Genomic DNA, 12,835 nt, shown 5'->3' with positions numbered 1-12,835 from the left:
GATGAGCACATATTCTGTCAGACACTTTTAGACATCTAGAACAGACCTAAATAGTTCAAACACCGTAGTTAAAAAAAGAAAACAAACATTTCTGACACTCCTAATGATGCAAGGGAACAAAAAAAGGCAGAAACAAACAGCATGAGAAATGAGACAGTGAAGGTTGATCCTGATCTGCCACGTGCTCGTTGCCTCTCCTGATACTTGCAGAGAGATGTTGGATCCTGCTGCGCCACCACCCGACCTTCTCCTTGTTTATGCACTGAGTTTATCTCACTGGTGTTTCTTACCACCTTGCTCTGCTACTGCCCAGCTGAATGCTGGTTTAAAACCTCATTAAAACCTCAGCCTGAGAGGTGACACACCTCAGTGTCCCTGGCCATCTGGCTGTAGTGTCACATCCTTTGCATGTGAACAAGCCACACCTGACACCTCCAAAACCCTCCCCTCACAGATTTGGGGAGCATTTCCTCCCTCATCCCCATCTCCTTTTCACTCTGGTTTTCCTCTTCCCAAGCTCTCTGTATTTCTCAACAACAGAACAAGAGGAAACTCCACTTTTCTGCTGATGGTTTTGTGTTCAGGGGCACAAAAGAGAGAGTTTTAGGTTTCATTTGCTTTGCAGTCACCCCGAAGTGCAGCACCCCAGCATGACTGGGTCCCAAAATGTCTCCAGGGGATTCAGTGTGCACAGATGCTGGGATGGGGCACATCTGCCAGCTTTTCCCAGTCTGATACCCCCAGATAGCACAGACATGGGATTTAAGTGCATCTGTCTCAGTTCGCCCACCACACAACCTCAGGCATTCAAAGACAAAAGGACAAGGGAAATATCCCTGTCCATGGAGAGGGTTTGGAATGAGATGAGCTTCAGGGTCCCTTCCAACCCAAACCATTCTGGGATTTTGTGAACTTTGGTTCCAACCTTCTTGTCCATTTTGAGCCAAGCCACCGTGTCCTTGATGGTGTACTGCAGCCCAAAGAACCAGGTTTCCCGCAGTCCCAGGGTCCTGCACACCAGATCAAACAGGTCCTTCCCTTTCCACTTCACCTGCCAGAGAGCAAACAGGAAGCAGAGTTATGAAGGTGGATTTCAGAACTTCTCTCTGTTCACCCAAATGCACTGTTTTCACCTCTCAAGGTCAACTTTAAACCCCTGTGAATGCATCTGGTACAGACATGAAAATACCTTAAGAAGGCACAACGTTATCTCTTTCCATCTGATCTCATCTGCAGATCACCAGCTCCTCCCTCAGTAGGAAACTGAAATGTGATTTCCCCCCATTTCCAAAAAATGACACCATAAAGCCCCTGTTTCTTGCCCTGGGAAACTAAGAGTTCATTTAGGCTCTCGTTGAGCTCAGGTTTACACTCCTGACATGTTTAGGCTCCTGCCTGCTGCCACCAGGGAATAAGAATCCCTTTGAACTGCCCCTTGGTGGCTTTAATGTGTCTCCCTACAGGCCCAGGAAGCGCTGCACAAGCACCACCATGAGCAGCAGAGGTTCAGAGAGAGGAGCCACAAAATCAGCAGTGACACAATCCCTTCATGGAGCATCCAGAGCCAGCGACCCTGCACAGATAGAAGGGAAAAAAGAGCTCCAAAATCCCCATCATTACCACTGAAGTCAGCAGTTCTCTGGGAGCACATTTTGATAGAGTTAAACTGCATTTTCTGCTGAAAATGTTGGTGACAGAAGCAGCCAAGGAGCAGAGAAAATTGGTTGCTCAAGGACCATGTCCTTGGAGCAATCCTGCAGCTGCATCCATGATGCTACTGAAGTTTGCTCATAAAATCGGGAGGTGTTGGGAGGCAGGGAGGTGAAGAGGGACATAAACCACGTGAATCTAATATGCCAAAGCCACTTTGGTCTTCCATCTGCACGCTGAAAACAATTGCTGGACCGAAACATATGGCCATTACTCCGAAGCCCTTGGGCAAATAGATCTCGCGCACTCTCTTGTCACTACAACTCAATCCTGGCGCCACCTGGACACATCAATATTAACGCGGGGCCGCTCCCGCTGTCACCCACTGCCGCCTTGTGGGCACAGCCGGGCCCAGCTCAAGCGATGACTCCGTCACTGCTCTCCCCCTTCCCGGGGAGCACAGGCACAGCGCTGACAGTCCCGGAATAGGACAAAGCCGCCGCCACCCTCCCGACAAACACCGCCCCCGGAGCGCTCGCCGCGATTCGCATCGGGCGCTGTCAACACCTCGGGGTCAAAACGCCAGGAGCAGCAAGTTTGGCAGTGCTGGAATTATAACCCCCCCTAATTTCACACATTTCACTATCCCCCAGCCCCCGGGATGGGCTCCAGCTCGGCACAGGATGGCTCAGACTGCAGAAGATCTTTTCCTGACTATGATTTTAAGTGGGAAGTTAATTCGAGGGCTCAGACAAAACAGAGTGAGGCCCATTAAAAGAGCTATTTGGTACCATTTTTGCAGGCACATAAAAGCAGGCTGCCAGCAAAAGGCTATTTCTTCACTAAACTGCTTTGTATAAAGCATTATGGGCTGTTTTTCCTTCTCTAAGACCATATCTCAGTCTCAGCACAGCAGTGCCTGCACCAAACCTTCCCAGGACAGGCTGCTGATGGCTGCAGGACGTGGCTCCACATCCCATGGGATCAGTGAGTTCAACCTGGAATTCCACTGCCTGTGACTCCTCACTGAACCACCTCAGGTACCCAAACCGTGCTCGAGAGCTGACAGGACCCAAAGGTTTCCTCTCAAAACACAAACCACCAGTTTGTTTTGGATTAAAGCAGAAGCTTTGTGCAGTTTTAACTTGGTGATGGGATGGGATTTGAGCCCATCAACCACCCAAAGGGTTCTGAACCCCCTTGGAATGGTTTGGGTGGGAAGGGACCTTAAAGACCACCCAGTGCCACTCCTGCCATGGGCAGGGACACCTTCCACTATCCCAGGGTGTTCCAAGCCCTGTCCAGCCTGGCCCTGGACACTTCAGAGATCCAGGAGCAGCCACAGCTGCTCTGGGCACCCTGTGCCAGGATCTCACAGCTGGATTTCTTCCTAACCTAACCTAAATCTCTCCCCTTTTAGTTTAAACCCATTCCCCCTTCCCCTATCACTATCTGCCTGCATTAAAAACCCTCTCTCCTTTTTTTTACGAGCCCCTCTTTAAGGGACTGTATTTTAAGTGAGGCTTCTGCTGCTGCATTTTACACCAGCGCTTTGTCACCAGCGTTTCTGTGGTGGCAGGAATAGACATTTAACATTCTTGCACAATGCTCAAGACTCCAGCCATAACAGAGCACATATCCTCCCCAACTGTGCTGAATTACCTTCATTAAATATATCAATGATCAGCAGCCACCTTTATTCCAACAGACATGATTTCCCTCCACACCTCGGTACTTAAAATAACCATCTGCATTCAAGTGGCATCTTTTGACAGCTGAACTCCAACTGCTTTACAGACATCCAGGACCTCAGCCCTCCTCACCCATGCTTTACAGGCTTTGTGTCATTAACTGCCACATTCTGTGGTTGTAAACTACTAGATAAAACGCCCCTTCAGGGCATGAGGGGATGGACAGAGCTGCTGTCCAGAGAGCCTGGGGGACGGCCAGGACAGGCTGGCCATTCCCATCCACACCGTGTCCGTCACGCCATTCCCTGCACGGCACTCAAGTGACACCTGAAGCACAAGGATGATTTTACAAGCCATTCTGAGCTACTGAGAACAAAACTAAGGAGCTCAGAGCAGAAAAAAACCTTCTCAGCCGTATGCTGGGGTGGCTGGCACGATGCTGTAACAAAGCTCCATCTCCCAGCAAAAAGCTACATCATGATAACCTCAATGTGACCGTCAGGACAGAGAGGGATGCGGCACTCCAGCATCCTCCCTGTGCTGCAGGCATCACCTCTGACATTTGCAGCTCCTTTCCCATTAGCAGGATCACAGCACGGGGGGCTGCAGGGATTCAGGAGCTGCAGAAGGGACACGGGAATGAGGCGCGTTATAAACAGGCCCTTACTCCACCGAGCTGTTTGTGTTCTTTACTAAGTACAGAGCGGTTACAATCTATCAGCAAAGCCTTTTAAATGAACAGCACTAAACACTGCAAACTCTCCAGCCAGTGGCTAGAACCGAGTATTTCCAGCCCAGATTATTGGCATCATCTTTTTCTCTGGTGGAGACAGCGCATTTGGCATCTATTAACAGGGTTTGCATTATTTATTAACCTGCACCGGGAGTCATTTCCAACTCGCAGGCAACTGCGCGATTTATTTCGGAGCATAACCTCTCTGTCAAGTTTCACAACTGCTCCTCAGCTCCCCACTCGATAAAGCAGCTCCAAAATTGAGCAGAAGGGTTGTCTGGTCCTCTCATCAGGGGTGACAAGGAGGGGGGGCAAGCCAGGGAATGGAGCTGTGCTGGGAGGTTTAGGTGGAGATCAGGGCAAGGTTCTGCCCCCAGAGGGTGCTGGCACTGCCCAGGCTGCCCAGGGAATGGGCACAGCCCCGAGGCTGCCAGAGCTCCAGGAGCCTTTGGACAGCACTGCCAGGGATGGACAGGGTGGGATTGTTGGGGGTCTGGGCAGGATGATCCCTGTGGGTCCCTTCCAGGTCAGGATATGCCACAGTTCTAAAGAATGGGGCAGCAAGGGACAAGGGGGTGCAACCATCCTGCAGAGAGAGAGTTGAGCGAGGGGTGTACACAGAAAAGAGATTCCCAAAACATTGTCAGGCTGATGCTTTTCTTCCAACAATGCCAAATGTGGTAAATGGGAGGCAAGAGGGATGAGTTTAATTTGATATTTAGGTTCCTCACACAAGAGGCTCTCCTGGGACAACAGGGAGGTGCCCAAACTCCAGGGGACAGAACCTGGCTCTGCTCAGGGGGCACAGATCAAGATCTCACCTCCTCATCATCACAAACACAAACCCCGGGAGCTTCAGCTCTTCCTGGGACCAGGGAGGGCAATAAGGGCACAAAAAAGTGAACAGAGGACACCAAGGCTCAACTGCTTCCCAAGGAAAGCCAGAGCAGCAGTCTCTGCACACCCCACCCATGGGATGAGGTTAAGGCACGACCTTGCAGAAATGACTCACATTTACAGAGTATTTTACTGCACCAATTTACCCGTAAATAACACAGAAAATGGCTTTTTGCTTTGCAGATAATTTTATTAGGCGTTAGCTCTATGCTAGGGATGTAAACAGAGGCAAGAGTCCCTGCTGTGACAGAACAGCCAAAGGACTGCTGGGAAAAGGGGACCAAGCCCCAGGAAAAAGTGCTCAGAGTGAAGTTATTCCTGTTTAGAATCAAATTTTAACAAGAGAACACAACACCTCTTCACTGAAACAGGGATGGAGAGGGCAGAAGGGAGAGAGCTGGGCCTGAGCACAGCATCCCTTCACTAACCCTAACCTGGGAATGAGGAAATGGATGCAGGCTGCAGCTATTCCAAACCCCCATCCCACAGGAGATGCCCAAACCACCCAGCCACAACAGTTTACAACTGAAATGGAGATGATTTTGAGACTGCAGACCACACTTATTTCTCCTTCTGGACCTGAATGATAACCACAGTGCCACAGACAACCATTTATTTAGATTTAAAGCCCATTTGGAGCAAACAGGGAATCAAAAAACCGTAATATTCGTCAATTTTGTTTTAAATAAAGTGATGTCAAATATTTTCAATTGCCACTTACTGAGTCACAGGGCTGGGCCTTAAAAGTTATTTTTATTTACTAATGCTACACGACAAGTCGATAATGAGCTTTTAATTAAAACCTATTTCTGTTAACCACCGAGGAGGCCAAGAACGCGCCCAGGCGTGAGGATGCAGATGGTGCAGCCAGGCACGTTCCGTGGTGTCTGCCCGAGACACAGACACAGCAGCAACGCTGGGGACAGGAGCCTGTGACAGACAGAGCCAGGGGACCACAGCTGGTGACAATGTGCCCTCTGCCCCGCTCAGCTGAGACCTCACCTGCAGAGCTGCCCCCAGATCCGGGGTCCCAGCATGGGAAGAACTTGGAGCTGCTGGAGAGAGCCCAGAGGAGGGCACAGAGATGCTGGAGCCTCTCTCTCTGTGAGAGCTGGGGGTGCTCACCTGGAGAGGAAAAGGCTCCAAGGAGACCTCAGAGCCCCTTGCAGGACCTAAAGGGGCTCCAGGAGAGCTGGAGAGGGACTGGGGACAAGGGATGGAGGGGCAGGACCCAGGGAATGGCTCCCACTGCCAGAGGGCAGGGATGGATGGGATATTGGGAATTAGGAATTGTTCCCTGTAAGCACAGATTGAAGCTGTGGCTGCCCCTGGATCCCTGGCAGTGTCCAAGGCCAGGCTGGACGGGGCTTGGAGCAGCCTGGGATGGTGGAAGGTGTCCCTGCCCATGGCAGAAGATGGAACTGGATGAGCTTTAAGGTCCCTCCCAGCCCAAACCATTCCATGATTTCATGTCCCAAAGCCTCACCTCGCCCTGTCAGCTGGGCTCACACACAGATGAAGAGTTACAGGATCAAGGAGCAGCTCAGTGCAGAGCAAGAAGCTCCAAGAGGACAAAAGGAGGGTCTGGATCCTGCAGGGATCTCTGCTGAGGATGCACAGAGCTGTAACATTGTCCAGAGCTGCACTTCCACAGTGCAGCACAGCACTGCTCCCTGGCCAGAGGGGACAGCCCCAGGCCTCCCCTCCATGCAGGAGCTGATTGCTGGTGGACACTGGGTGTTCCAGCCTGGCCTGAGCTGCTCTGATGAGCCCTCAACACCCTCAGCACTGCTGAGCTCTGAACACAGACACCAGCACAGCTCAGCCGGGCTGGGAGGGGCAGCCAGTGGCTCACCCCAGGGTGATGCCAGGGTCAATTCCTCTCTTCCCATCTCCAGGGCTGTGTCATTCCCTACCAGTGTTGCCTCCCAGCTTCAAGAAGATTATTCCCAGGGCTGCTTCCCTGTTCAAGCACCTTTAATTTCAAAAACCACCTACTTGAAAGACACTGCCTGTACAAAGGAAAAAAAAAAAAAAAAGTAGGTATTAAAAGAGCATCAAAACTGGAGTCTACACACCAAAAGAGAAAGATTTACTGTCCCAAATGCCCTCCCTCCTTCCCCTCTGGATTAATTAACAGAGTCTGGGGATTGACAGCAGTTTTGAACAGTCTTTGGAGAGAAGCAACAGGAGTTTCCTACTGGCTTGAAAGAGGCTGGATGGGAGCAGGGGATCCAGAGAACTTTTCAGGTGCAGGGTGAGGCACCAAAGCCAAAGAGGATCCATGTCCACAAGTCACAAGCACAACCTAAGGAAATGAACTGCACCAAGCAAGACACCTCCAAAACACCAACTCCCAAATGTCACTGGTGTGAATCAGAAATTCTGAGGTTTTGGGGCATAAACCCCTCCAAGACATGAGTGAGGAAACAGCCCTTACCTGCTGCATCTCAGAAGATTCAAAGAGAGCAGCACATCCTCCTGAGTGCTGGCACAAGATCAGGACACACGGGCACATGGAGGAACAAAACACTGACTTGACAGCTGGTATCCCAACAATTTATTTGGGATCTTGTTGCAGCTAAGGGGGATTATTTCTCTCAGCTTTTTAAAACAGCTGTTCCTGCACACAGAATGGTCTTTTCTTGTTAAGTTTGTGTCCACTCACAGAAGCTTTGCAGCATCAAGAGGTCACTGTCCCTGCCAGCACCGTGCTGCCTGAAACTGGGAATGTATGGATCTTTATAAACCCCCTTCCAAGTATCCTGCAATGCAGAAGGAAGCCAAGGGCATTCTGCTCCCTGATTTCCTCCTCCTGCCTTTTTATTTTGGTGCAGTGACTGGACACAGCTCAAAACTCAGCTTGGATTTACTGCACCAGCTCTTCCTCAAAAACTCATTTCCACCCAGATTTCCACCACCAAATCCTTGGTTGTTCCTGTTCCAGAAGATGAGCTTTGCAGCTCAGCCATACAAGTCCCTGTGTCTGGTGACAAAGGGACAGCACTCGGCCACACGCGGCCGAAATCAGGACTCTTCTACTTACAAGGGCTTTACACCCAACCTCATCCAACTGGCCCTGCACTGAGTGGGGCACTGGCTAAAATAAAGATCCCTTCCAACCAGGATTATCCTCTGGACAGAGAGGAACAGCTTAAACACTGAAGCAATAACTGGATGCATGTTTAGACCAGCAAATACATCAGCACAAACCTGCCTCTTCTTGCTGCTTGAACACTTAAGCTGTTTCTCCAGGCTGGCTGTAAAGCTTTTCCAATTCATTTTTAAGACACCAAAAGATAAAGGTTGGGAAGCAGCTGGGCAGTGAGCTGTACCTTGATGGAGTGATCATCCCTGCAGGATTCAAGCCCAAAATCACAACACAACAGAAAGGGAAAAACACACCCTTTGGAAAATGGGCCATGGCTCTGAGAGGGAGACACACTGACAGGGCTGAGCACTGCAAGAGGAAGAAATGGGGAAAGAAACCCAGGAAACCAAAAGAAAGATGGAGGGGTTCTCCCAGCAGCCAGGGAACTTGGTTGTGAGAGGGGGAAAAACTGCACATGGCAGAGGGAGAGACCAACCTGACATCAGCTGCACCATCCCAGAGATGTGGGATAAACAGTGCTTTGGATGTGGACTCAAAAACACCACGGGGTTTCCATTACTGAATGACTCCTGTGTAGGAGCATGGGGGGCAGGATGGTTGGGACACACAGAGACCAGAGATCTCTGCAGCCAGGTCAGGAACTTGGGGTTCATTGCAAAGGGTCAAGTGCAGGGCCCTGCTGGGAGCTGCCAGGCACAGCTGGAGCAGGACTGAGAGAAGAGAGGGGGAGAGAGGATGAGAGGGTGAGAGAGTAAAAGGGTAAGAGAGTAAAAGGGTAAGAGAGCAAGGTTCCCATTACAATACAATAAATCTTCTGTGTTGAATATTCTAATTCTCACTGACCAATCTAGTACAAGATACAAATCCTATAGCATTTACATACAGCCTATAAGAATCATTACATTACCATCCTGTGCTACATTTTAAACCCTAAAATCTCCTCTTTGGGCCCTTCTGCCAAACTGTAGGGTCTGCTCTGACCCTTGGGCCTGTCTGCAAGCAGAGGGTGTTGTTCCATCACAAGGGGATCACCTTCAGCTGGCCACACCATTGTTTTCCAGTTGTTCAGTAACTGAGGGATCTCAAAGCTTGCTTTCATTTCAATCTCACTTATAGTTTCTATATTCTCAAAATCTTTTTCCAGGCAATCATATTTATAAGGCTTTCCTGTTCCATCTTCCCCAAAACTCATGGAATAGTTTGGGTGGGAAGGGACTGAAATCCCATCTTGTTCCACCTCCCTGCCTTGGACAGGGATATCTTCCACTATCCTGGGCTGCTCCAAGCCTCTGGACACTTCCAGGGGCAGCCACAACCTCTCAGGGCACCCTGTGCCAGGGCCTGCCCACCCTCCCATGTGGCTGTCCAAGGCTCTCAGGAAGGTGAGGCAGTTGGGGGTTGCTTTAGCACAGGGATTCAAGAGCTATGCAAATGTCTACCCTTCCTCCAGATGTTATCAATTAATTAGGTACAGCTCAAACCTCGGAGATGGAAGTTACAAAATGAAGACACTCGCTTTGTGCATCCAAAGATTTCCCCAAACAAATCTGAAGTCTTTAAAGTGAAAACCCACCAGTGATTATTAATCTGCATTGCCGTGTTAGAAAGATTAAGATCTCATTTCTAGGAATTATTTTAGATTTAGGCTCAATTTAGAGACATCAACTGCAGAATAAACAGATGCAAAGCAGGTTTAATCCCTTAAAATGCACAGCTGGGGATTTCTAGGGAGCAGACTGAAAAATTAGCACTGAGGAAGAAGGTGAGTCTCCAGCAGCTATGGCTGGGTCATGGAATCATGGAATATCCTGAGCTGGAGGAACCCCCAGGGATCATGGAAGACCAACTGCAGACACCCAACAGAGCAGCAGCTCCCTGTCTCTGTCAGCATGAGGTGCCACTCACAGGCCACAAAACCACATCTTAACAGCCCCCAAACTGCAGGATCCCCACTGCACCTCCTTCCACGGATCCTCTCGAGTGTTTGTGAGGCAGATTTCCCTCTCCTTCCTGCCCAAAGGCACCTCAAAGCACACAGATAGTGGGTAAACAGGGCTGCTCACCCTTCTCCTGGCAAACCTTGGGATAGGGGCCAGACTCCTTCAGGGAGGAGCACAACCTGTCCCAAATAATTGATTCTCCCACCCCACTGGCTCTCAGGAGGGCACAAGCTCCACTCCTGGCTCTCACTGTGGGTGTAGGGAAAGCTGAGCCCTTCCCTGGGCCACCTCCCCAGCCCAGCCACTGGAGGTGTGTCTGATCCCTCTGTCCCACGGGTGCTTCTGCACACTCAGCACAACGAGGAGCTTTCCCCAGAGCCTCCCAAGTGCAACACAAAAACTGGCACAGAGATCCAGCCAGGGAGCTGCCCTGCTCACAGGGAGCTTGGGTAAAACCAGCTGGGCTGCCCTGGGCTTGCAGCAAGGCCAGGAAGCCACAGAGATGCTCCAAGGGCTGGAGCCAGGCTGGGAGAGCTGGGGGTGCTCACCTGGAGAGGAGAAGGCTCCAGGGACATCTCAGAGCCCCTGCCAGGGCCTGAAGGGGCTCCAGGAGAGCTGGAGAGGGACTGGGGACAAGGGATGGAGGGACAGGACACAGGGAATGGCTCCCACTGCCAGAGGGCAGGGATGGATGGGATATTGGGAATTGGGAATTGTTCCCTGGCAGGGTGGGCAGGCCCTGGCACAGGTGCCCAGAGCAGCTGGGGCTGCCCCTGGATCCCTGGCAGTGCCCAAGGCCAGGCTGGACACTGGGGCTGGGAGCAGCCTGGGACAGTGGGAGGTGTCCCTGCCATGGCAGGGGTGGCACTGGATGGGCTTTAATGTCCCTTCCCACCCAAACCATTCCATGATTCCATGAAAACTCACTCCTAACCTGCAAGGTGTGAAACAGCCCCATCACCCACCTGCATCCATGCATCCAGGCATGCATCCATCCCCTCTCCTGACCCAATATTCCATGCTGAAGGGTGAGGCCTGAGCTCCCTCTGCATCCCCCCTGCACCAGCTCCAACACAAGGAGCCCTCAGCAGCTCCTGAGCTGCACAAGTTCCTCTGGCAGGAACCTCCCAGAGAAGTCAGCTGGAGATGGAGCAGTTCCACAGCCCAGTCCCACGGGAGTGCTGCCTCCTGGCTGCACACAGCCCCTGAGCCCAGCGGGAAATGACACCCGGCCACAGCACTGAAATTCACAATTATTTACTTTCCATCATCAGTCACTGCTGCAGCCTCGGGAAAGCAGGAAAAACAGAGCCAGGACATTCCCACTCTGCTGGAAGTGGGAAGCTCACACGGCTGCCCAGAGCAAATCCTCAATCCCTAGGAAAAGGAGGAAGTTCTTCAGGGCTGAGAGAAGATTTCCAGAGCCAGGAAATGGGTGATGACAAACTCCCCTTGGCTGATGGGCGCTGGGAGTCCCTCAGAGTTTGGGTCAGGATAATGAAATAGAAACTATTAAATGCAAAGTTTGACTGGGGTTTCAGTGTTTGTGTGGCCAAGCCCTCAGGATCAGCTGAAAAAGCAGAGCAGATCCCAGGGTTTGGCAGCAACGCCCTCGGAGAAGGTTTTACAAGTTCCAAGGGCCCCAAAAAGGGAAATTATCACAGAAAAGCCAGACCCAACCCCCTGGAGCATCCCTCAGCCTCATGATGAGCTAAGAGCTCAGGAAAATGCCAAAATTCTGTTCTTGGGCGTTTGTGGAGCACTTGGGAGCTGGATTCCTGTGGATTCAAGCCTTGGCACTGAGATTCCTCAAGCCCTGTGACAGCCACAGTGTAGTGGTGACTTGGGCTGGGATGGCAGGACAGCACGGGATTAAAGCCCAAAGGAAGCTGGATTGTAATGAGAATAAAGCTGAATTATAACCAGGATAAAACTGAATTATAGCCAAAGTATAGGATGAATTATAAGCACAATAATGTCAAATTGCACCCGGAATAAGACTGAATTATAAACGGAATGCAGCCAAATTATAACCAAAATACAGCTAAATTACACCTGGAGTGAAGATGAATTATTGCCAGAATAAAACTGAATTATAATCAAAGTATAGGATGGATAATAACCAGAAAAAAAGCCAAATTATACCCAGGCTAAAGCCAAATTATACCCAGAGAAAAGCCAATTTATGACCAAAACAATGCTGAATTACACGCATAATAAGGATTAATGATAACAAAAATAAAGCCAAACTATAACCAGGACGTAACTGGATTACAAACACAGTAACACTGAATTACAACCGAAACAAAGCCAAGTTATGACCAAAGTAAAGCCAAATTACACCGATTCATAACCAAAGCAAAGGTGAATTACTATCATTAAAAAAACAACAAAAACAAAAACAAAAAACAAACCCAAGCCGAATTATAACCACAATAATGTGCAATTATAACCAAAATCCCAGCAGGATAACGCCGATTTATAACCAAACCAAGGCAGTGCCGCTGCTGGCCCCGGGCAGGCCCCGGGAACCGGCGGAGGGTGGGGGGCACCGGGAGGGAGCTCCGGGCCCCTCAGGGCTCTGGGGGGGTCTGGGGGGCCCGTCCCCCTCACGGGACCCCCGCGCCCGCGCGGGCCGTCACCTCGCAGCTGAACTCCATCTCGGCGTCCATGGTGGCGATGCGCACCGTGAAGGTCTTGGGCTGCTTGCGCTTGAGGGAGCTGAAGCTCATGCGGGACGCGATGGCCCCGGCCATGGCGGCGCAGCGCGGTCAGCGCGGCGGCGGCGCCATGGCGGCCCAGCCACGCCCCC

General features: G+C 50.9%; 1 protein-coding gene across 5 annotated transcripts in view; it reads right to left on the bottom strand.

The window, feature by feature from the left end:
• The window catches only part of NF2 (NF2, moesin-ezrin-radixin like (MERLIN) tumor suppressor), a 47,249-nt gene extending 34,414 nt beyond the window's left edge, over positions 1-12,835 (bottom strand). For all 5 annotated transcript variants that reach the window (XM_077187600.1, XM_054645633.2, XM_054645631.2 and 2 more), the window contains exons 1-2: positions 12,666-12,835; positions 926-1,051 (exon numbers count right to left, since the gene is read on the bottom strand). In XM_077187600.1, coding sequence (XP_077043715.1) covers positions 926-1,051; positions 12,666-12,779 — 240 coding nt within the window. In that variant the 5' untranslated portion in view covers positions 12,780-12,835. The remainder of the gene's footprint in view (positions 1-925; positions 1,052-12,665) is intronic.

This window comes from Agelaius phoeniceus, chromosome 18, assembly GCF_051311805.1.
Source record: "Agelaius phoeniceus isolate bAgePho1 chromosome 18, bAgePho1.hap1, whole genome shotgun sequence".
NCBI lineage: Eukaryota > Metazoa > Chordata > Aves > Passeriformes > Icteridae > Agelaius > Agelaius phoeniceus.
The sequence above is the reverse complement of the archived record's forward strand: the minus strand, read 5'-3'. Positions and strand labels throughout refer to the sequence as shown.